This window comes from Mus pahari, chromosome 12 (assembly GCF_900095145.1).
Source record: "Mus pahari chromosome 12, PAHARI_EIJ_v1.1, whole genome shotgun sequence".
Lineage (NCBI taxonomy): Eukaryota > Metazoa > Chordata > Mammalia > Rodentia > Muridae > Mus > Mus pahari.
Genome location: NC_034601.1, coordinates 80,927,490 through 80,952,602, shown reverse-complemented (window position 1 = coordinate 80,952,602; position 25,113 = coordinate 80,927,490). Strand labels below are relative to the sequence as shown.

Genomic DNA, 25,113 nt, shown 5'->3' with positions numbered 1-25,113 from the left:
CCAGCAACCACATGGTGGCTCACAACCATCCATAATGAGATCTGATGCCCTCTTCTGGTGTGTCTGAAGACAGCTACAGTGTATTTACATATAATAATAAATAAATCTTAAAAAAAAAGACATGGATGGCTGCAGCTCTGATGACTTCGCTTCTTATCACAGAGGGAGAAGGAAGTGGTCTTACCCAGTGTCCACCAGCACAACCCCGACTGTGACATTTGGGTCCATGAATATTTCACTCCATCCTGGTTCTGTCTACCCAACGATCAGCCAGCCTTGACGGTTGTCCGGCCGGGGGACACTGCGAGGGACACCTTGGAGCTCATTTGCAAGGTATGTAGCTCTTCAGGTTGTTCTCCTGAGAAGAGCAGAATTGGGGGGTTGGGGGAAGGCCTCTTCTCAAGCACCCGTGGGGCACAGTCTGAGGGAGGAGGCTGGGCATGCCTGGTGCCCGTGGAGTACAGTTTGAGGGAGGAGGCTGGGTATGCCTGGCACCTGTGGGGCACAGTCTGAGGAAGGAGGCCTCTTCTCAAGCTCCAGTCTGAGGGAGGAGGTTGGGTATGCCTGGCACCCGTGGGGCACAGTCTAAGGGAGGAGGCCTCTTCTCAAGCTCCCGTGGGACACAGTCTGAGGGAAGAGGCGGGGTATGCCTGGTTTATGCAGGCAGTGCTGCATTCCTTCATGACAACGTGCACCATGTGTAAGCAGTGCCTGAGTGAGGAGGAGGGAAACTCGTCCGAGTGCTTCATCTCCAGGTCATAGGTTTATAATGAATATAATACCACCTCTCCCTGCACACAGTCTAGAGACCCTGAGACGGAGACTGAAGCTTGTTAGGACTGAGAATGCAAAACCCACCACTGTGGACAGGCACGCGTGATGCTGCTTGCCCTTCTGTTGCCCAGATGTTTGCACATTCGTGCATCCAATTGTGTCATCCCATTTTGCCAACTGATGTTTGAATGGTAACCGATACCCTGGTGACATCTTCAGGTTAGGGAAAATCCTAAGTGAGTTTGGCACGATGGGAGATTGCTCTTCCTGTGGACGTGGAGTTAGCCTGCATTTTCTCACTAGACAGTGACTGGCTTTGTTCTGCTTTTGCCTCTCAATGTAGAAATGTCTCCGTCCTTTTCAAGGTGAGCCTCTTCATATCTGGGTGCCCTTAGGTGACAGCAGGAAGTCACCCTTCTCGCACACTGGATTTTACTTTTCTGTATGTAGTGGCATCTGTGGTCTTAGTCGATCACATCACGTCTGATAAGGAGTGTCATTCTCCTGACTTGCAGATACAGAAAGCAAGGCCCTGAAAGCCTTACATACTTGCCCCACTTCACATCACACTCAGAGAGGACAGGAAGATCAGCCAAGTGAGCATAGGAGAGACAGCCTTGTTCACACTGCCCCCAACGGGTGTGTGCAGTTGTGACAGGTGGACACTCACAGAAACTCTCAGAGCGTTAGTCTGTGGGAAGGACAGTCCACAGGGCTCAGAGGAACCTAGAATATATTCCTAGGGGAGTCAATTTCCACTGTATCCTAATTTTATTCTAGAACCATTTGGATGAATAACAATGACATTTTAAAAGCCCTGTTCATTCAGCGTGTGATTTGGAAATATTGAATAATTTCACTCTCTCAACAAGTGTGTTGTGATTACACTACCAGAAATTTATATATGCCTTTTTTTTAAAAAAAAATCACTAATGTCTAATATAAAAAATATGACTTCATATGAGTGGGGGAAGGGGAATGAAATAATCTGGTCCACACAAGATTTCAACGGTCTTATGTGGAGAAAATTAGACAACTTGTTGTTTTAGGACAAAGCTGAGTCGGCCCCCACATAGGCATTAAAAGTGAACGATGGCACCTCACATCCCTCAGTTCTTTCCTGGACATGAGTTCTGGCTTTCAAACATACAGGCGCCTCTGCTCATGGCTCTTGATTCTAGTTACTTAGCAAAGGTGGCCTTCCGAGGGTTTCTGTGCTCCTTCATTTATAGCACAGTCCTTTAGAGAATCACTGATACTCCGCAGAGCTGTGGGAGTTCTTAGTTGCTGGAAGTTGAACCCTGACGTTTTTGCATAAGCCAGATCCTGGAAGGTGTCTCCAGGGAGTGACACAGCCACAGAGTGTCCTCGAGGAATTGAAAATTAAGCCGGAGTTTTGGAATGGCCATGCTTTTGTGGGAAATTGGTGGAAGGACGATGAATTGGTTGGATCAGGTTTTTGTTTGTTTGTTTGTTTGTTTGTTTGTTTTTTAGAAGCATTTAGCCTTTTTAAAAGGTAGTGTCGCCTCTGCCATGTAGAGGCGATCATCAAGTGATACTGTCCCTCTGTTCCTCTAGTGTTTGGTTCCTTACTGAGTTCCCATGGGCATCCTTAAGGTAGAGTCCCTTTCTGTGACAAAAATGGATCATCCTGCCCAGTGTTCCTGATCACTTTTCCTGTCAAAGCAGACATAAGACTGCACCATGTAGAACAGCTTCTGTCTCCTGAGGTTAAACAAGGAAAACCTCCACGCTGTACTTTAAGAAATGATGGTCTGGCCGGGCAGTGGTGGCGCACGCCTTTAATCCCAGCACTTGGGAGACAGAGGCAGAGGCAGAGGCAGGCGGATTTCTGAGTTTGAGGCCAGCCTGGTCTACAGAGTGAGTTCCAGAACAGCCAGGGCTACACAGAGAAACACTGTCTCGAACCCCCCTGCCCCCCCCCCAAAAAAAAGAAAAAGAAGCCGATGGCCTCCAGAGAAGCATCTACGTAGGACACATTGTGTAGTGTGCTCAGACCCACATGTCCTCCCGACTCCTCTGTGACTGGCGAAGCAGTTCTCTTCCTAAGGATGGAAAGGGAAGAGAGGGCGTGCACATTATAAAATGATCTAATATAATGTCTTTTATGTCATTATTGTCGAGCTCTGCATTGGTGACGGATGTTATTCCTATTATCTAATAATCAATTTCTTTCTTCTGTCTCTTGCATTCTCTTTCCTATCATCTGACCCACATCATTTCACCTCAGTTTATCATCTGCCATCCATCTGATCACCAGTTGGTGATCTCGATCAGATGATCGAGTTCTGGTATAGTAAATGTTTCAAGATGCACATTTCGTGTGATAGACGTTACTGAAATGATTGTTAAACACAGCCAGAAACCATGTCAGCCTGTGGTTCTTTTTAATTTAATCAGATTATTGCAATTATACAAAACTACAAAAATGATCCATTTTTTCATAGTGACTCATAGTGTTCATGTGTGAGCATGGTGTCACGTTGCTCCGTGTGTCTAGATGTGATGCATGTATCTGTTCACCGTGTATATGTGTAGGCCAAAGGACAACCTCGAATGCCAGTTTTAGGGACACTGTCCACCTCCTTTGAGGTAGGGTTTCCCATTGTCCTGGACCTCACAAAATAATCTAGACAGGCTGGCCTGCCAGCCCCAGGGATTGCCCTGTCCCCTGTCCAGAGCACTGGGCTCAGAGTGACAGTCAGAGTGACATGCTATCTCTCCCGGAAGTTTTACATAGTTCTTGGAGTGGGCCTCAGGTCTCATGCTTACAAGACACACACATTTCCCAACTCAGCTGTTTCCCCATCCCAGTTCTTATGTGTCTTAGTGGCTCGTCGTGGCTCGAACTATTTATTAAAAAGAACTACATAGCTACTTAGTCCTTTAAACCAATTATAGTACGATCTGAGGTGTTTTTTTAAACTAAACTTGCCCAGTTGTGGTATTTATTTTATGGCACAATTTGCAGCTAGCTTTCTTGACTCTAAACAGATATAATGCTAAGTGATTTGAGTAAATGTACTCTGGAAAGCAACTTTGCACTATTTAATTTTTTTTTTCCCTAATGGAATTCCTCTTGCAAAGAAATTTTCTCTTGAATGTTTTGCAAAGTCAAAACAAGCCAGATGCTCAACAGTCCTTCATCAATGTTCTCCAACACTTGGATTCTTCTCGCACACACCGTGTCATGAGCCCCATTGTAGTTCTGCCTGCTTTGCTATGGAAGTCGTAATGTCCTCCCTGAGAGTCAGGAGGCCGAGTTAGCTCCTGCTTTGTTTCAGATCATACTCCTCAACCTTCACCGAAATGGGAGGACCCACAGGAATTCCCTTCCCGCCCTGATTTTAGAGTAACTATTCACCAACTGGAAGGGTCTTTAGATTTCTTATTAAACCTGTGTAAATATTTGCATATTTACTGATTTTGAGCCTGAGTTGGTCTCAGCCTTGAAACACTCTTGCCTTAACCTCTAGAGCACCGGGCTGCAGGCATGCGCTGGTGCTAGAGCGCAGGGGCAGTATGCATACGCTGGCGCTCCAGCCAGTCTTCGTCATTTTTACAGTTGCACGTACTCATCTCTGTTTTTTAAAGTTATTAAGACAATGAATAATAGAGAGAAGTTTGGGGAAATATGTACAGTGTGAGCCATGTTCTCCGTACTGAAACCCAATTGCTCTTTGTCCTTCCCTGTGCAATTCCAAATGTCAGCAGTGTGGTGTCTGGGGATGGTAGGGGTCCTCATTCTCTTTAGTAGTGGCCAACAGCTGGCTGGTGAGAGCCCCGCTGCGGTTTGTCCCAGCATCCCCTGGGTGAGGTTAGTACAAGGCTGTGACGTCCAGAAGGTGATTGTGGAAGCGGTAGTCTGGTTAGGACTGACCACGAGTGTTTATTAACGACAGCAGTAAGCTCCTTTGTCCCTGTTACTGAGACCATGTGAAACTCAGTCCCCTTCCCTTGCGCCTCAGTAGGGAACAGATGGCAAAACAAAATGTTTGCTTGTAATTAAAGAATTTGTGAAGCCCCGGGAGAGTAAGAAGCATCTCCCCCCAAGCCCCTCCCAGACGCACAAGGGAAACTTTTCTAACTGGTCATATCACCCCCACCCTCAATGGCTTCCCTGTTGTGCCATCCGCTGCATGCTGCCAGGGACCTCATTGCCACTTTCTGGAACTATGCTGTTGTGGTAATACATGACTGTCCTCTGTGCATATATTTATTTAAAAAGCTAAGGCACCACTCCCCTGTCTCCGCACACCAATTCTCCAAACCCAAGCTCACCCCAGAGGCCCTGGTGATCAGACTGGTTATTCTCCTGCTGCGTCATGGAGTGCCTGCCCGCCCGGCACCCTGCACACACTGTGAGCTGTGACTGACTGAACGTTGAGGGGCTAATGACTGGAGCACCATTTTGGCCTATGTATTCATACATACTGGCACTATAAAGGAAGAGTTTTTACCCGCTACAATAAATTTTACTTATTAAAAGATAATTCTCATCACAGGTCATTGAGAGATTATTTTTTATTGCTTACTTCATATAAAATTGAAATTTTATTTTAAAAATTTGAGAAATTTCAAATGTATGTAGAAGTGAGATCCATGTAACAAATCCTCATGTATCCATTGCATAGAATATATATTTGCCGTGTTTCATTGGTTTGTTTATTCTGCCGCCAAGTGTGGATGACTTTGGAAGCAAATTCCAAATAGCTTATCACTTACTTGCTAGTGTTTTAGGGCGCATTTTCAAATGATAAAGACACTTTAAAATGAAATCTACCTGTTTATCCTCTCTACCAATTTATCCATCTATCCGCTCTTGTCCTATAATTCCTTGTTGGCTTATAACATTTGAAAAGCTTGTTTCTTTTCTCCCATGTTTCTTCTTGGCTGTGGATTGAAAAATATTTATAAAACCATATTAATCACAGTATCTTCTTTAGTCAGATTAACTCCAGGATGGTATCTTAGATAGAGTAGATCCACTGAGCTGTCCTAGAGGAACGGTAAGGCCCCGAGAACTCTAATTCCCAAGCCATTTGCTGTGCGTCCCCGGCTGGAGGCACACTCGCACAACCCCGGAGTTCCATTCTGGGATATCTAAGCAAGGCTAGAACTCAGACCTCTTCTTGCTTGTGTGCCGACCTGCTTACAGTGAGCCCCTAACACTTGTCCTGGGGCCCAGCCCTTTTCTCTCTCATTGTAAATCCTCCCTCCGTTTCTCCATTTCTCTGTTCCTCGTCACCACTTGAGTGTATGGCATGATGTGCAGGAGCTTGTTTAATAGATACGGTTGAAAACGCAAACCAAAAACACGGGAAAGAGTCTGTGGCTCAGTTTTCTGCATTGAGCTACATGATCCGTATGATGTTTTATTAATGAGTTCTAGGTCTGATTTGTAGTCTAGCTTTTTTTTAAGTATAGAAACTTGCCACCTACCCCTCATCCCCATTGCCCTTAGAAAACAAGATGACAAGTCTCACGCTCTTGAGAACGTAATCCCTCCTGTTCACTACTAAATAGACATTTTCCTCCTTTCCCATCCTAGACACATCAACTGGATCATTCCGCCCATTACCTGCGCCTGAAATTTCTAATGGAGAACAGAATGCAGTTCTATATCCCGCAGCCCGAGGAGGACATTTACGAGCTGGTAATGTTTACGACCACTGTCCTCGTACACCCTGTCTGAGATAATTTTCAAATTATGCATGTACTTGTGGTGATTGTAGCTGGTGGGATGGAACGAGCTTCATTCAGAGCTCCAAAGCTGGCAGAAATAACCTTGCTTATCACAGAAATCCCAGAGCGGAAAGTTGCCTTTGCTTGTCCAGAAAGCAGGGCTGCGCCGCCACCAAAGACGTTGAAACCCACAGATGATGCTCAGATAAGAGTTGAGTCATCAGGACAGACTCTTGCTGAACACCTTTCTTTTTAATCGGTGACTTTAAAATCAGTTGGCAGTTGCCACAGTCAAAGTGCTCCAATTTTGTGCAACTTCTACAATCTTATCAGAACTGACGGGGTAAATCTTGTGGGTGTAACACCCCCCACCCTACCTCCCCGACCATCCATCTGATGCATCCCCCAGCTTGCTGAAACTGCAGTCACACAGATTCTTGAAGACATCTGAGGATGTCTGAGTTTCCTTAGAGGTAGAGAACTCGGTTTGTGCTCTGGGCCTGGGAGTATTATCAGTTCTTCTGCATACGAATCATGGGGGGCTGGCAAGCATAAGACACCAATACTGAAAGTTCTGGGATTTTACCAAGGGCAGAAAAATGGTTTCTCAGTAGGTGTTAGTGGTTGTCACCGTGGTAACCACTGGCAGGTTCCTTTTCTTAGCAGAGCAGTGCATTTTTTCAGTTCTAATAAACAGTGGTTTGGAGAATAAGGGCCTCTCTTGGAGAATGTTCTGGCTTCTCGGTTCTTAGTCATCTTTCTGGGGGACACGGCGCTGTTTGTCGTGGATCTGGGGATAAAAACAGGGGAGTGCCTCCCCACAGAAAGCAGAACTGGAAGTACAGCTCAGAGGCTCCTTTTGGAAAGAGGAACCACGGTGTAGAATCTCATAGGGAGTGGCATTTCAAATCAACTTCTTGAACTATACTTCTTCTATTAGGAAACTCTCGACACTTAAGCATGTAACAGATACAAGCGGTTGTTTCCACTGGATGAGTTATGATTTGGAATGTTTCTGCCAGCCGAAAAGGTCACCCGAGAGCTCTCTAAATTATTATTTTTTTTTTTTTTTGAGGAAATATGGATTTTTCTCCTGTGGTAGTCTGATCATGTTATATGTTAGAAGAGGATCAAAATGGGCCCATTGGGAGGGGTGGTTCTGTGATTAAGAACAAAGACGGCGACTGCAGAGGAATCAACCTAAGAGTCTCAGTGCCCACGGGGAGGCTCACAACCATCCAGTTGTGATTCTGGGCTATCTGATGCCCTCTGCTGGCCTCTGTAGTCACTGCACACACATGGTGCATAAATGTGCTTGCAGGCAAAACACTCCTATACATAAATACTGAAAAGGGAAAAGGACTCAAATGATCCCTCGACTCTAAGCCACTGTTGACTGTGTTGATGGAGATGGAGCAGGTCTCATTAACAGCCAGGAGCCAAGGTGATCCTTCTGAGAATTAAATAGCCAGTTGTTTGTGTTCTGTGATGTACTCAAGGAGTCCTTTCCATGCCAGAGAAGGAAAGCATTAGCTCAGCACTACAATCCTTATCGGTAGCCCTAATTGCTCAGGAGGTTGAGGCAGAAGAATTACATGACCCCTATGAGTTCAAGGTTAGCTTGGAGAACAACATAGCAAGATGTTTCTTGGAGGGAAAAAAAAATCCCATGTGTAGTATGGTAAACATCTAAAATTCCTACACTGGGAGACTTAGGCAAGAGGATTGAGAGCTAAAGCTTGGGGCTAGCCTCGGCTACAGTTTGATCTCATCTTAGTGAATAACTTGGAGCTTCATGGTCAAAAAAATCAGAGAGGCTAGGCTGATAACGCTGCGAGAAGATAGTTTAGTTTATGCCTTATAATTTGTGAATTTTGCAAACAATAAATTGCAGGGCTCATAGGCAACAAACTTCTATTTCCTGTATATACCAGGCATGTGTACTAATTTGGCCCTGTATACATCAGGCATGTGTGCTAATCAGGTCCTGTATACGCCAGGCATGTGTACTAATCAGGTCCTGTACATGTCAGGCATGTGTGCTAATCTGGTCCTGTATATATCAGGAACGTGTGCTAATCGGGCCATGGCTTTAAAATGTTTATTACTCATATATTATTGATATGAACAAACTTTTAAAAGATTTTTTTATTTTACTATCTTATGTGTATGAATAAGACTGGAGTCACAGACAGTTGAGAGCCACCATGTGTATGCTGGGAATTGAACTGGGTCCTCTCTTCAAAAGCAGCGAGTGATCTGAGCCAACCCTCTAGCCCTCCTCTGATCACATATCATATTTAAGCTATGGATATGGCATGGCTTTATCCAGTGATGACAATGGAGTGCTGGTGCGCCCAGCTCAGCCTGTTGAGGTCTATCATTGTTCTTATGTAATGTGCTGTAGTTAAGGAGAACCACCTTAGGTACAAAGGAACCATTGTGTTTTCTGTCACCCTCTGCAATGACCTCTGGCCCAGAGATCCCCAAGGAAGCAGTTACCAGGGTCGTGCTTACGCCAGCACCTCCATCTTACCAAGTTCTCTAAGCTTCTTGTGTTCTGGGCGGCTTTCGTGCCTGACAAAGCTTCTAGACCCCTTCCCTGAGCAATGCTTACAGTCACATGGGATAAGACATACAGACTTTGCCATGGCTTTGTTGTAACAAGATGCTTAGCAAAAGTCAAGTTTAAATGATAACAGATGGTATGAGCTCACGAAATTACAAAACTCAGCAGTGGATGTAGTAGCTACTGCAGCTCGGAAATAGTGGCAAGTATAACTCATATTCCGAGGTATTAACAGCAACTGGGGTTTGCTACTGAGATAGCATTAGTATTCATGATGAAGCCACGGGCACTCTCAGTGTGGTTGTCCGGGTTGCCTACGTGCACCCGTGGTCAGAGAAGATGCTGGGCAGTCTTCCGTAAATGTTTTGGGTATCTTTTACTTTCTGTTCTGAGTTCACAGGCCCCTAGAATCATCTCAGGGGTCCCTGGTCTGGGAGCCCTGCTTTAGAGCATTCCTCTGGGTGTAGGGTCATGCCAGGGCAGGGCCTGTCTGGGCACAGAGTGCTTTCTGAGAGCATATTTGTTTTCTTGCTTGTTTCTGAGCAAGCAGCAGGCTACACGGTGTTAATAAGCTCTGCTACCTCCCTGCATGCTGGGGCACTGCTCTGCAGGAACCTGCAGGTGTCTCCAACCATGCCCTCATATATGACCCCCACCCCCACCCCAGATACTTAATTCTGTCCCATCGATAGCAGAAAGTGAGTCCCGGACGTGGAAGATCTTGGAGGGTAATGAGTATTCATGTGAGTGAGCAGGGAGTTCTCTGAATATCTACCAATAGTCATTGTCTGCCTGCTTTATAGATTATATTAATGTAAATGATACCCATTTGGCTATTTCTTCCTGACTAGATAGTTGTTGGAAACAGTCCATGGAATGGCCACAGACCTGGGGTTTAGTCTGTAGAGACAATGGCTTTTCAGATCTCACACTAAATGAGTTCTTATTAAAGTGACGGGGGAATAAAATGTGCAGCCAAAATTGATTAATTTATTTATTCATTCATCTCGCAAATATTTACTTAGCATTTCTTTGCCAAGCATAACCTCTGATCCTCACAGGGTGTGTGCCAGAGGCAGCGGGGACCCTGTTTCCGGAGGAGCCTCTACTTAGATTTGCAGGAATGCACGTAAAAACCTGTCACCGGCAGCAGGTTTTCAGGCTTGGAGAAGCAAGAAGTTAGGGAGAGAGGCACGTTGTTGGCATGCCGAGGAATGCCATCGGAGTCTAGGGGTGAGGAGAACGAGATGTGAGTCTCACGTGTTTTACAGACAAGCGTTTCAGGAAGGGTCTGGGGAGAAAGGTCAGCCGGTAGCATTCCTGCCGTGGTAGCATGAGCTCTAGACTTCAGTACCCTGTAACGGTGGCACAGCGCCAGGCACCTCTAATCCCAGTGCAGGAGGCAGGGACAGCGGGAGCCTCAGAGCTGGCTGGCTGGCCAGCCTGGCTGAATTGGTGAACTCCAGGCTCAGTGAGAGACACCATTGATAAAATTTGAAGGGAGAGTGATTGTGGAAGACACTCCATCTTTGACCTCCACGTGTACCTGTGCACACACAACACACGCATGCACATACATCTACATGTACAAAAGAGAGGTGAGGAACCTGGCTCAGTGCGAGGTGGGGAGGAAGCAGCTCACCCGGCTGTACCTTGAAGGAGAGGATGAAATGGTGAGGACGCAGTGCTAGACTCGGGGCTGGAGGGGGACGGGAGGCTGTACAGATGAGTTCGAAGGAGAGGGGAACCCGGAGAAAGGACATGACATGTGACCTTCTATGTCTATGGAGTCATCCACCCAGCTGTACACACACACACACACACACACACACACAGAGAGAGAGAGAGAGAGAGATTCTCAGTCCTTATTCCTCACACAATACAAAATGAAGACAACCCGCCTATCATTTGCGTTGTATTCGGTATGTATCAAGTACAATCTAAAGACAATTCAAAGCCTGTGTGAGCATAGATTTTATGCAAATACTGCACTGTTCCCCATGAGAGAGTTGAGCTCCCATGGGTTTGGGTATTCTGGGGTCCTGGAGGTCCTGAAGCCAGTCCTGTGAGTTACCTAGTAACGGCAAGAGCTGGCCTCTATTGTAATAGACTCCTTGAGGTTGTCGTATGCCAAGTGCACTCTAGGACACAGGACAGTGGGAAGGCAGACTCCCTGCTGGCTAGGGTTCTGTGGCTGAGATAAGAGACCATGGTGGCCTAGGCTGGCGTGGCCAGGGGAGACGGGGAGACAGGACTAACAGCATGTGGTTTGTCAGAGCGGTGTTAAAAACCTGATGTTGTCTTCCCTCTGGTTTTTGAAAGGGGCTGGGGGAGATGCTTCAATAGCACTTTAAACGTGGAACTTTCAATGTGTCCTTCTTGCCTGTGCATGAGGTGCAACTTTCAAGTTCCCTAGCCCAAATCCTGTACAGAAGTTTCCTGTATTTTTTGAGTTTTTTGCTTAACCTGGCCTGAGTCTCAGTCAGCACAAGAGCGATCGTGTAGCCCCAAGGCTGGCTTATGTGACACCAAGACAGTGGACACAGTGGAGAGCAGAAATTCAAGTGTCCCACTGGCTCTCTGCAGAGATGGTCAGAACTAACGGTGTATACTGCCACCTAGTGGGAAGGACTGGCTGCTACACATATTTAAAAGATAAATTAGCAGGGCTCAACCTCAACAGAGATGAACACTGTCGGTACTGAGAGAACATGGTGCTGTCCTGCTATGTCTTGTCAGCTTTTTAAAAATAATTCCGTATTTGTAATTGTAGTGACTATATTTTCTGATCCTTAAATCACTATCACTAAAGTCCTCTGATTGGAGAATTTAATTTTGCGAAGCGTTTCTGAAGCATCTAAGTAAAATCATATTGAATTATGCTCCCAGACACCCATGCTGCACGGCCAGTGTTCCTAGCTCTAACCCCCATCACATTGTGTCATAGTATACCGAAGAAAGAAACCTGTGCTTTCTTCTTGACTGAATAGAATGACATCCTGAAGAGATGGGGCAGGGGTAGCCATCAACGAGGACTTGGCTTCCGTGTTTCAGAATGAAGTTCCTGTCAAATTCTATGGTTTGAGATTTATTCTCATTTCCAGATCAGTAAGAGTTTGCATTTGTCTTTGCTCTTTTGTCTTCGAATTTGGATTTCAGCTGTAGGCTTTTCACCTAAGAAGGCTCACCCCCCTAACCTCGGGCCTCTTTGGGTTTCCCACTGGGCTGGGAGTCACCATGGTGGGACAGAGAGAGTGCCATATCTCTGGGGCTTGCAAGACTGCACTCAGACCCTGCCCGGCCCACCCTGGCTTTACAAACGTATTAAAATACTTTCTCACCAGTCTTAGCTCCCCTGTTTGTGAAATGGACATTGCAATTGTCCCAGTATGGGATGATGAGACACACAGTTGAAATTCATGTCTTGTGAGATTAGGTCCAGATATATGAAACTGCACTGTCAGTTGATTTAAACATGTTCTGATGTGTGAACTGTATTCTACTACTTTAATCTCGCATTTATACAGAAACACATTCTAGACTGTGTTGGGTTTATAGGTGGTTGGTTGATTTGTGTACTTAATTTTCTTGCTAATTTTATATAGTTAAGCCGCTAACTGAGAATCTCGTCATCTAGTTCATGCTGCTGTGGATTTCCTCCTGTGGAAGTGCTATGTGGATGGGCAGAGATGCCTTGTACTGTGCGGACGTTCACGCAGCATATTTATAACCTTTTTTTGATTTTGACGAGTCCCTTGCCCCAGCACTAGAGGGTTTAATGAAGGGGGCATTGTGTTTCAGGTCTGTGATGAATTTGGGGTGCTCTATGGAGTGGTGTGCACGTGGAGAGAGTTTGGCTAGAAGCAGCCTGGTTTCTAAGCTTATAGCTGAGCTTGGTGGTGAGAATTGAAGGTTTCTACTCAGTAAAAACTCTGATGCAGCATGAATTTTTGTTCAAGTATCAATTATGAAAAAAACAAATTTACAAAATGCTGATCCATCCTAAGAAGCTTTTTGTGATGGGCTCCTCACTAGCCCCTTCTCTCTGATTTACAGCTTTACAAGGAAATTGAAATCTGTCCAAAAGTCACCCAGAATATCCACATCGAGAAGTCAGACACGGCCGCTGATAATTACGGTAGGTTTTTATTTGTCTTTGTTCTTGAGTGTTTGTGTTTCCAGTTAAAGCATTTCATCTGTAAACAGAACGTGCGCATATTTACAATTCAATAAGAAGCCCTTGGGGCCTGTTTTAAACACACATCTGGCTCCTGTGCCGTGAAGCGCAGCTGAGCTATGAACAAGGCACAGGGAGGAAAGCCTCTGGCCTTCAGTCTCCTAACTTGAATTAACCGGATTCTGTTTGTCCTAAGGGGCAAACGGAGAGGCCACAGAGATTGCTCAGTGGTTAGGGTACTTGCTGCTCTCAGAGGAACCAAGTCGGATGGGAGCAGCTTGAGGGGCTTACAGCTGCTTGGAACTTCAGCTCCAGGGAATCCAACACCCTCTTCCGGCTTCTGTGGTGTCTGCACTTCTGAGTCTCTCGCCCACCCCCACCCCACCCCCACACACATGGTGGGGGAAGAGTTGAGAGTGAATAGAGAGTTAGATACATTTTTTTGAAAAGGGACTGGGCATAGTGGGGATGGATTATTTTATTTCTGTTGTGCCTGAAGGAAATCCCCATTTCCTTACATTGCCCTCAAACAGACACCGCTCTACCTTTCTCCACAAGGAAAGTTAAAAGGACTTGCTTTGTGGCTGTGTAGTGGTGCCCGAGACCATTGATGTAGCATGAATTTTTGCTCAAGTATCAATTATGAAAAAACAAATTTATAAAATGCTGGTCCATTCCTAAGAAGGTTTTTGTGTGGTACATACACTCTCCGGGGCTGTGACAAGTGAAATGCCACAGAGCAAAACCGAGAAAGATAAAGGGACAGGAAGAGAGTGTGGGGACAGCAGACTTAGGTTTCCATATTGCTCTCCCACTGGAGAGAGAGGAGAGACTCGAGTCCCAGAGTCAGGCTGCGGCAACATGTAGTCTATACTGTTACTGGGGAGCTTGTAGAGACTCAGTCTCAGGCCATTCTGGAAAAGCAAGCCATCTAAACACCCACTGCCCATCACACACCAAAATCTCAGGCTTCCAGGAGGAAAGCAAGTGCTCCCTCTGAATTACACACTTGTACTGTTTAAACATGCAAGCCATGCTAGAGTGTTGGCAGATTTCCCTCAGACTTGTACAGGTCTTTCAAAAACAAACAAACAAACAAACAACCCCCCCCCACACACACACACAGACCTGCCTGCTATGTCATACTATATGGCTGTCTACACTGCTGTCATTACTGATATCATTAGACGTGTAGTCCTTCCCAGTGTTTCAGACTGCTGTTCGCTTAAGCAGTCAGTGATGGAATTAGCACTTGAGCCCAGGAAGTGGGGATCTGGCGAGTGCTATGTTAGGAGAGGTAAGGGTCACCAGAGCCCAGAGCCCCAAGACTGACATTTCCCTCTCACACTCTCCTGGCTGAGAGAGAGTCATTTCTCCTGTTGTCATTTCTCCAGAGCCAGGCCTGGGGCAGCTGTCACCTGAGATGAGCCTGTGGCTTTGCAGGGGGAAAACAGAGGAAGCAGTGAATCAGGTCCTACTCAGTGACAGATAGTGACAATGCTAAGCAAATCACAGAGTCACCTACTTACAAAGGGTTGATGTGTGTGGGCCTACTGTGTGCTGGAGCTTACAGTTCCTGGTGGAATGTCAAGACCACTGCTCACATGTATTTGAGATAGTTCTCTGAAGGCAGCAGTTGACCTTTTAGTGTTTGGAAATCCGCAGAGCCCTCACTAGGCAGCTGGTATCGTGTTCCCTCCGCATCTCCTGCTGCAGGCAAATATCCTCATCTCAAAACGCTCATTAGAGAACTGTGGCCTAATGAATAGAACCCAATTTTGTCTCTCTGGCCACTTCCAGTATACCTTCACACCATTTACTGTTTGACACTCCCCCTCCCCCAACCAAATACATCAGGAAGCCTGGAGGACACCCTCAAAGAATCAATGTTTATAAAGGGCTTAATATGCAACAGAAGTGTGACCTCCGTGACTAAAGCCACAATTGGTGGCACTCGAGTAAACAAGTGCCTGCCCTGCTTGTACTTAATTTCTGTCAAGTGGGAGTCAGCCAGTGAGAATCTAGAAAAGTGAGTTCCCACGCTCTTAGACTCTTGGTCTACGACTGAATGATCTGGGGAACTTTGAAACAGGCACTTGGCACCAACACCCACACACGCCTCCATTTTCCTCAAGGGCCTAATGTTAGAGATAGCACAGAGCTCTATGCACTGTTCTTTCTTTTTCTCTACACAAGCATACCAATAATAAAGTTCAATTTAAAAAAAATCCATGTGTGCATTTTACCTCTGTGTTCGTCTGTGTACCATGTGCATGCCTGGTGCAATTAGAGATGGTTGTGAGCCACCATGTGCACACTGAGAACCGAACCTGGATCCTCTGGAAACGTAGCCAGTGCTCTTAACCACTGAGCCACCTCTCCAACCCCTGATAAAGTTTGACATGTCAGGTAAACACCTGGAGAGAGTAGCAGCAATGGATCGTAATCGAGAACAGTTGCAAGAGTGTATTCTGGTCAGAGTTGGGAACGGGACGTGATAGCCACAGAGGGTGAAGCTAGCTCTGGGCATGGATGCAGGCTCTGTGTACTTCAGAGACGTTTGAGGGGCTCAGATTGACACAAAGCGGTTTGGTTTGCTTCGGCTTGAGCTTTGGGACCACCAGTACTTTCATGTAGCTCACACTTCATTGCTTGAAGGTCGTCGAGGCAGCACCATACTGATGGAAAAGGTTCTGGAGGCCGGGGGAGGGGGGGTGGCTAACCACTTGGTGCGGGTTCCTGAGCTTCATTCTGGAAAGCCCTGCCACATGACAGTGACCTCGGCTAAGCCAGTGTCTGGCCTCCTGTCAGCAGCAGCGTATTGGCAGGAAAGAATGAAGAGTCCCCATCATTACTTTTCTGGTTGCTGTTAGGAAATACTCTGGCAAAAGCAACCCAAAGGGAAAAGGGTTTATTTCAGCTCACAGCTTGAGAGTGGGGTCCATCATGGGGGAGAGGGGGGTGGGGGAGGGGAGTCCTGGCTGCAGGCGTCTAAAGAAGCTGGTGCAGTTTATTTGGAGTAAGGAAGCAGAAAGCAACACATGATCACATTCAGCTTCCTCCTCCTTATGTCATTCATAACCTAAGCCCAGAGGATGCTGCCCCTCCCCTCCCCCTTTACTTTGGATCTGCCAACTTTGATGAGCTCAGTCATAGCCAGGGGCTTGTCTCTGAGGTGATTCTAGCTCTTGCTAAAGTGACAATATTAGCCGTCACAGCTTAAAATCTTGGATGGTTTGATAGCCTCCGACCTTAGAAACTCCCTTGGCATCTCAACGCAGACCCAGCCAGTCCACAGCAGCCCTGACACCAGCCTATGGTAGTTTTCCTTTATATGAGCCCACATATATGCAGGCTCATAGTACACACTGACACAGGACATCTCAACAGTATCAAATGCTGCTTTCTATTTTAGGATGCAAAAGATGATCAAATAGCTCAACTGGCTGAATAAAGTTTTAAACAGTAACAGATGGGCCAGGCGGTCGTGAGCCCATGCTCTTAATCCCAGAACACAAGAGGCAGAGGTAGGCAGATCTCTGAGTTCAAGGACAGCTGGGACTACACAGAAAGAACAACAAAATAAAACAGAAAGAGCAAACACTTGGGAGTTTCTCTCTCCAGGCCACCCCTGAGGTGTACTCAGAGCTTATTGTAGAGTTAGCTCAGGTTACACAATGCTTAGCCTAACCAGTCCTGTGCTGTCTCTGAGGGAAGTGTGCACGGAGCAACTCCGTAGCTTTCCCTTGTCCCAGGGTACTCCTGCTGCTATTGTAGCACTTAGTATGTAGTAGTAGTAGTAGTATATACACATGCACCATATGGTATATGTAAAATATATAGTATATATTTAGTAAATACATTATTTACTAAAATACTTAGTATTCTAGCTGTGATGTCATCCTTATTGTGTGGTGTCTGTACTTACACAACTACTTTATCCTGGACCTAGTTTTGAATTCTCCATTGCATATTATGTTTTGGATTTCCTTTGGCCATGGGTGTCAGTATGAAGGATTTCCTGGTAGTTCATCAAATCAGCAGATGGTCTAGTCTCTTCCCATGGTCTTAATTACTTCCTTTTCTAGGTCCCTAGGCCACACATCACTCATAACACCTTCCTGCTCTTACAGTGGCAGCCTCCTAATTGTTGGCTAACTTAGTTTGATATTGAATCCTTCTGCTCCTGTTGGCAGTCATTTTGGCCATTGTTAAAGTTCATTGAGATTGGAGTGTTCCTGTTGCACTGAAAACCTTTGTTGACTGGCCGTAAGAGCATCACGTTCTTCGTTCAGCTAGAATTAGTGTTTCCCTTTCCACTTGTTGATGTAGGAGACAGTTACACAGATCTCACCGCAGTGCCGGTGCTGTTCTGTGGTTCAGGCTCCAGAGAGAGGCTCCCCTCTCGGGCCCCGTTCCTACACGTTAGTCCTGTGGGATTCTATGCACATTTGTAAAGTCCCATCATACTTGCCTGGTCTTTGGAAAGGAAGTTGTGGCCACGGTCTGTCTGTTTACTCTGTTCGCAGAGATTGCCTGCCATCTTGAGGACTTGAGTGTGTTTCTCATGCCTGTCTTGTGTACCCAAGTACCCGCTGCAGGATTTCACAGTTCGCTGCAGGGCTCAGGCTGATGCATCTCCTGCCTCGCGCACTCCTTGGTTAGCAATCTTTCAGCACCAGGAAAGAAGGGAATTCCTGAATGACCACAGTCACCGATGGCTCCAGAGCAGCCTCTGGCTTGGTCTTGTCTTCCAGATAATCGAGCTGGTTCTCAGCACCTCCCATTAGCAGCTGAATTGCCCCCACCCCATAAGAATGAAAATCAAATTAATAATATAGTGAAGATAAGAAGTTCTGTTTCCTGTCTGAGAGTTACAGGACTTGGGGAATTAGCAATGGCTGGCAGCCTTCTTGCCCTCACAGGTTACCTATGTTCCAATACCACGAACTAAACAGAAAACTTAACTTTCATTTCGACATTGCTTGAAAGGTCTCTGTGGCTCTCTGGTATCTACTCTTATAATAGCTATCTCCCTCCCCCCCTTCCCTCCTCCCTCCATTCCCTCCTCCCTCCCTTTCCCTCTCTCTGTCTCTCCTAGTTTTTTTTTTTTTTTTTTAAAAAACAATGTTTTCTTCTCCCCTCAGCATTGGTTAATTATTTAATATTCTGATAGTCACTAGTGGAGTACGAAATCAGTTAACCACATTCCAGTATGAAATGGTATGTATAAAGTGAGTTTCAGAATGTGATAAGAAATAAATGTCCATACAGCAGTATATCTGGGTGAACACACATCATACTCAGGGACCATATGTCCTAAGAAGTAGACTGGATGAAGAAAAAAAAATATAGGTGAGGGAGGGACCCTGATGAGTTAAACCGATCTGCCTGTTTTGTACTGGGTAAGGAAGAGGGTGGGAAAAGCAAGGAAACAGGTGAGATGTACTAATGTCCTTTGTTTCCACTGGCAGACTACTTTGAAGGATGGAGATTAATGGACCTAGTGATATTTATTTTTATAAGTTGTTACTTTTAGAATGATCTAAAAATATATTTTTTCCACCTGCTGTGTAAAAACAATCTGAACAACAGGAAAAAAAAATTCCAAAGTGTAACCCAAAACATGTGCTCGCAGCAGGTACTTCCTGTTGTCAGCTAAACATTCCGAGCTCTGAGCCCTGGCTTCTGTCTTGTGTTCTGTAGGGTTTTTGCTCTCTTCTGTGGACGAGGATGGCATTCGAAGGCTCTACGTGAACAGCGTCAAGGAAACTGGGTTAGCTTCCAAGAAAGGTAAGACTGGAGTTGTGGATGTTTGTTTTTGCTATTTGTTTTGCTTTCTTAGTTTTTAAGACAGAGCCTTGATATGTAGCCAAGGCTGTCTTAGAACTCATGATGTGGCTCAGGCTGGTCTTGAACTCTTGCTCACTCTGCATTAGCCTCTCAGTGTTAGGATCTACAGACCTGCCACCCCCTACCCCAGTGGCCCTTGTTTATCTCATAGTTTCCCTTTTGAGACACACATTTTCAGAGGGGTTGTGCATACAGGGTTTGTTTTCTTCTGAAGGATTCCCAGGAAGTGGGTTTTACTTCATAAATTTGGGTGTGTGACTCTGAGCCTGTATCCAAAGGGCGACTGCAAAGTTCTAACTACGGCAGTTGCTTTTTATCTTCTGGGGGCCTCAAGGAAGCAGAGCTTTGGTCATCAGCACTCGGAGGCATGGCCTGAACCTGTAGCATCCTCAGAAGTGACTGTCCCCCACTGTGTCACTTCCTGGAGAGTCTGCAGAAGTTGAATTTCGATCCAGCCTCCTCATCTCTGCTGTCAGCTCTTCCCTGCTATGTATTGCCTGTTGCTTTCGGCCCTCCAAGGGCTTAGCATGCATTCCGGATGCTTTTGAGATCCGTGCTCAATCTTTGTGTCCTCAGAGTCCCCTCTCAGCCTAGATAACTGTGGTCTTGGCCCTCCGTATCCATAGGTTGGGCATCTATGGATTCTACCAACTGCACACTGAAAATCTGCCGGGTGATGGGGTGTTAAGAAAAAGCATCCCCTTCGTCCCTGTCATCACTCCCTAAGCAATGTCGCGTGGTCAGCCGTTTTCATAGCATCTATGTTACTTTAGGTGTTACAGGCCACTCACCGGTAATTTACATATGGCTATTCGAAAATATGACTCCACTCTCTCAGTGGATGTAGTTCAGAGGCCATCCTGGAGTCCTTCTGCTGAGGGTACCAAGGGAAGATGGAACCCATGCACTCCATTAGCGTTAGAATCCCTGTAACAGAATGAACAAATGGTGTGGCTCAAATGCACAGGAAATTTCCCTCCCAGGGCTCAAGGGGCTGGAAGACCAAAGTTCAGGTGTTTCAGAGCCTTGGGGAGGAATTTGTCAGATGTCTCTTGGATCTGGTTTGCAGCCAGTGTTCCCGTTTTTTTTGTTTTTTTTCCCCTTGTACTCAACATGACCCTTTCTCTGTGTCCCTACCTTTCTGTGGCAGCCTTCTGAGGAGAGATCCTTGCTTCAACACTTACCCTAAGTTTCCATTCAGTCTGTCTCGGGATTATTTTGACCTATTATGTCTATATCATTATATAGTTATAACGATTATTTCAATTATCTCCACGATATGTGCCTGGAGCTCTTGTTGAAAAAGGTTGCTTCCCGATGTAGGCAGACACGATTGTTTTGTTTTGAGGGGGCACTGCTCAGCTCATTATACTTACAAAAACATGAAGCGGGTCAGTAAGACTTAGAGACACCTTCCTTTCATTCTTGGTGTGGAATTTCTAGTTTCCTCGAGGCAGTGGGAAAAGAGCACGGGTGCCCAGCACATCTTGTCAGCAGTACTTAGCTGTGGTTAACCAAGTCTGTTGTTAAGAGCTCTGAATGGACAAAGGGTGCTGATTTTTCCTGCCTGCATCCCTGTAGTAACTGAGTATAGTACTGCTGGGTGTAGTACTGCTGGGTGTAGTACCACTGGGTGTAGTACCACTGGGTGTTTGGCAGCCGTTGAGTTCCCTGTGCCGGTCATTTCTCCCTATGCTGTAACAGTCGGAGAATCAATCCCCAGTCTCCCCTGCATAGATGGGGCAAAGGTGAGATGTGAGGGAATCGTTTATGAGCTAGCTGTCATGAGGAGAGCCTCCTTATCTTCCTTGGGCGTCTTCTACGCCACAGGCAGGCTGGAGGCCAGAGCTTGCAGGGGCGCTGAGCTGCAAGAGCAGAGACAGGGCTCATTCCCCTCCAGACCTGATGACTGATCTTTATCTCTTTCAGCAGGATGAGCGCGCTGTTGGTGGGGCCGGGGTGGGGGAATCTTCTGGCATTAGTCACATCCTGTTTCTTTGAATCTGATGTCTCCGAGTCACTCTACACAGGGCGGGCAGTGCCAGGATGAGGCACTCGGGGCGATAGATCCAGCAGTTAATGAAATCATACATCCCAGCACACCCCCTCTAGGGCTCACTGTGGGTCGCACATCCCATTTGTGGGATCTGAGAACCAACTAAACGCCTTCCCAGATTCCATCTGCTCCTCCAGTTTAGCTTGAGTCCGTTGTTCAGCCAGCCTTTGATGCTTCTTCCCCATGTTCATCACGTCCAAGTCCTTTGACCACCCGTTAGCCCGTAGAACGGGACTCTGACTGGCTTTTGGAACACAGCCTTGGTGCCTGCATCCCGGCTAAAATGGCCAGAATCTGTGGTTGAGAAGAGAGACCAGGGGAACGCTGCCTGCATGGACCTGGACATCTGTCGCATGAACATGCCCCTTCATTTCCACACTGGGCTCTGGCTCTTCAGTACTGCATCTGGGTCCCTTGTTCCCACTCACACGCAGGCCACTCATAGCTGGGTCTCAGGTTGGATGCTCTTTGTGCCTTTGTGTTTGTCATCTTACTCCAGTTTGTCATCTTACTCCAGTTTGGATGCTACATATAGCTTTCTTTTTTATTTATTTTTAAGATTTATTTGATTGATTGATTCATTGTTTGTTTGTTTATTATTTATTATATATGCAGCATTTGCCTGCATGCCAGAAGAGGGCACCAGGTCTCATAGATAATTATGAGCCACCATGTGGTTGCTGGGAATTGAACTCAGGACCTCCGAGCACTCCAGTCACCTAGATAAAGTTTTCAGAGTCCGTTCTTATTTCCTGGGTCAGTCGGGGATGAATAACAACATGGAGAGCCAATGTTTTTGAGTATCCTCAGGCTGTTCCATGTCTATTCAGTGTCTAGCCACATGATCAGCTTCACTTCCTCATGAGAGGCTGAGGCTGGGGGTGACTCGGTAATGGCCAAGGGTAACAAAGCCGGGCCATGCTGCAGCTGTGACAGACAGGACTCAGTAAGGCGCTGGTAGCACGGTACCGCTGACAGCCCCTCTCTTCTTATTGCTCATCCTGAGAAGAACTCACCTGTGTTGTCTTCCCTGTGTTGCCATAACAAACTACTGGAAGCTGGGTGGCTTACAGCAGTGGCAGTTGATAATCTCCATCTCCTTCCCCTCCCCCGCCCCCAGGGTCCTTTTGGAGAGCAACCTCTCTGGTCTCATCCAGTTTCTAAAGGCTCCATCCCTTTGTGGGCTTGTGGCTGTAGCATTGTTGGGCCTAGGGCCCAGCAGACAGACTCCAGCGTCTCCTGGTCCCAAAAGCAGAGATCCTCCCTCTAGGGAAAAGGCACTTAGATGCCGGATCAGGGACATAGTTGTCAGGGGCCAACACTCTACCCTGCTGATCGCAAGAACCGTCCCTCTGAAGAACTTCCTGGGCGCCTTCTGCCTTTCAGATATCTTCTTATCCTAATAGCTAATATCCTGTGATGTCTAAATTATATATAGGTGTTTGAATTGTTTTAAGAAAAGATCAAAGTCAGTCATGATGGCTCATACCTATCAGCCCAGCACCTGAGAGGCAAAGGCAGGAGATTTCAGAGTCAGACTGGGCCATGTAGTGCACACGCGTGCACACACGCACATGCACACACACACATGCACACACACACATGCACACACACACATGCACACACGTATGCACCAAAACCAAACACCAACACTGCATATATTGAAGTTTTTTATCTTCTGTTTAAGTATTATACTGCTCAATATTTTAACTCACAAGTGAGTTGTTTAGAGCTAGAGGTTAAAGCTGCACTTTTCCCGGATCCTGGGTCAAAGGCATGGGGGCGATAACGACTGCATTGAATTCTGTAAATTGTCATCTCTATATGAATTTGGGAGTGGTGATGGAGACAAAAACAGTAGCCTAACATAATGATAGAAAGAAGCAACTTCCTGCATTTTAGTTCCATAAAAATGATCAAGAGATACACAGGTGTACAGTACGCTGTTGCCGGAGTTCCCAGAGACCAGCATCTTGGAGAGTCAACCGGAATCGACCTTTGAAAAGGAAACTTGGCAGATGCTTAGAACACACTGAAGAAGTAGTGACTGCTTAGGAGATCCACTGGGGTCAGAAGAGGAGGTCTAGAGCACTGGTTCTCAACCCGTGGGGCCGCATATCAGATATCCAGCTCATCAGAGTCATGCCTTATAATCCATTCACAACAGTAGCAAAATTACATTTATATATAGCAAGAAAATAATGTTATGGTTGGGGTCACCACTACATGGGGAGCTGTATTAAAGGCCCAGAGCATTAGGAAGGTTGAGGACCAGGGTTCTAGAACCTTCTCAAACCTGGGTGAGCACTGCAGCCTGCTCGCAGCAGCCCTGGGGCTGTGAGACTCCTAGCAGGAGAAGAGCTGGGCAGGCCTCTCCTGACAGAACTTCTAAGTTGTTATGCTCTGATCTGTGTGACATTAAAACTTTCCCATCATGCGTTGGCAGGCCTGAAGGCGGGGGATGAGATTCTCGAGATCAATAATCGCGCTGCTGCTACCCTGAACTCATCTATGCTCAAAGATTTCCTCTCACAGCCCTCCCTGGGCCTCCTGGTGAGGACCTACCCTGAGCCAGAGGGAGGAGTGGAGCTGCTGGAGAACCCCCCGCACCGAGTGGACGGCCCTGTGGACCTTGGCGAGAGCCCCCTCGCCTTCCTCACCAGCAACCCAGGTATGCTGTGCCCAGGGCTGTGCTTCACCGGGCCATGCCTGGGGAGGTGCACACTCTGCCCACCTCAGGGCTCGATCCTGCAAGCCCGGGAAGGTCTTGGTGAGTGAAGCTGATAGCTGGCCGGCCCTGTGCTTCCTGTTGGCACTTCAAAGGGAGAGAGAAGGTATTTTTTGTCGTGGAATGACTGTTTTGCTACAGGTCTGCTGGTCCCACTCAGAAAAGCTTTCCTTCTTTTGCTCATTGTCATCTTGGAGAGAGGTGAGTGTTGGCCACCATTTCATGGTTGTGGATAGAGATGGGATGGCATCAGATTCTGGGATGCTGAATCCTACATTAGCCTTCTCTGTCTTGCTCCCCGAAGTTTGCCCTGCCTTGCTCCTCTTCCTTGGGGAGAGAACTCGGATGCTTTGTGAGGAAACTTGTCCAGCAGGCGTTTGGTTGGCTTGGCTCCGGGAACATGAACTGGGTCAGTGGGAAACCCTGCCCACCCTGAGCCATCCTCTACCCCTCCCCAGTTTCTTCCCTGCGCCTTCTGGTGCTCATTCTGATGGAAGCAGCTGGGTGCCTCCTGCCTTTGCAGCCATTCTGGGACCCCCACAGAGTTAGTGCCCAGCCATAACCCAGCCCTGTGACCCGCCGTGTGTGTCTGTCGGTGGCAGCTGTACGATGCTATTTGGTTTGCTGGATTGGTTTCTAAGTTATTCTAACAGGCTCTCACTTTGTAGCCCAGTTATTCTAACAGGTTTCTAAGTTATTCTGACAGGCTCTCACTTTGTAGCCCAGTCTGGCTTGGAACCCCTTGAATAGCCTAGGTTGGTCTCGAACCTGAGATTTCACTGCCTCAGCTTTCTCAGTGCTGGGCTCGTGTGATCCTTGCCTTCCTTGCCTCTGTGTGTGTGTGTGTGTGTGTGTGTCTGTCTGTCTGTCTGTCTGTCTGTCTCTCCAGCTTGCATGTCTGTTTTCTGAGAACGGGTGTCTTTTCTTCATCCTTGCCTTCCACTTCTGTGGACTTAGCTTCCCACACAGGTGACAGGAGTGAGGGAGTGGGCAGAGGGGCTGTGTGGTCTGTGCTAGGATCTGGGTTGACTTGCCAGTCTTGGTTTCAGAATCATTTTCCTCCCCCTGAAAACAGGGGGAGGAAAGAAATGTGAGGCAGCAGGAGTGTCTCCTGCGAGCAGGGTGTCTCGTGTGAGCAGGGCAGTGGTGGTGGTGGTGGGTCTCTAGTGTCAGCGTCTGCCTTGTGTGTCATTCATCGCCATTGTCATATTCTGCAGCTTCGCTGCTTAAGCAAGATCACTCACGGTTTT

General features: G+C 46.8%; 1 protein-coding gene across 6 annotated transcripts in view; it reads left to right on the top strand.

The window, feature by feature from the left end:
* The window catches only part of Tiam1 (T cell lymphoma invasion and metastasis 1), a 345,165-nt gene that overhangs the window by 273,588 nt on the left and 46,464 nt on the right, over positions 1–25,113 (top strand). For all 6 annotated transcript variants that reach the window (XM_029544321.1, XM_029544322.1, XM_021210115.1 and 3 more), the window contains 5 exons: positions 163–333; positions 6,347–6,451; positions 13,106–13,187; positions 18,933–19,019; positions 23,582–23,806. In XM_029544321.1, the coding sequence (XP_029400181.1) occupies positions 163–333; positions 6,347–6,451; positions 13,106–13,187; positions 18,933–19,019; positions 23,582–23,806 (670 nt within the window). The remainder of the gene's footprint in view (positions 1–162; positions 334–6,346; positions 6,452–13,105; positions 13,188–18,932; positions 19,020–23,581; positions 23,807–25,113) is intronic.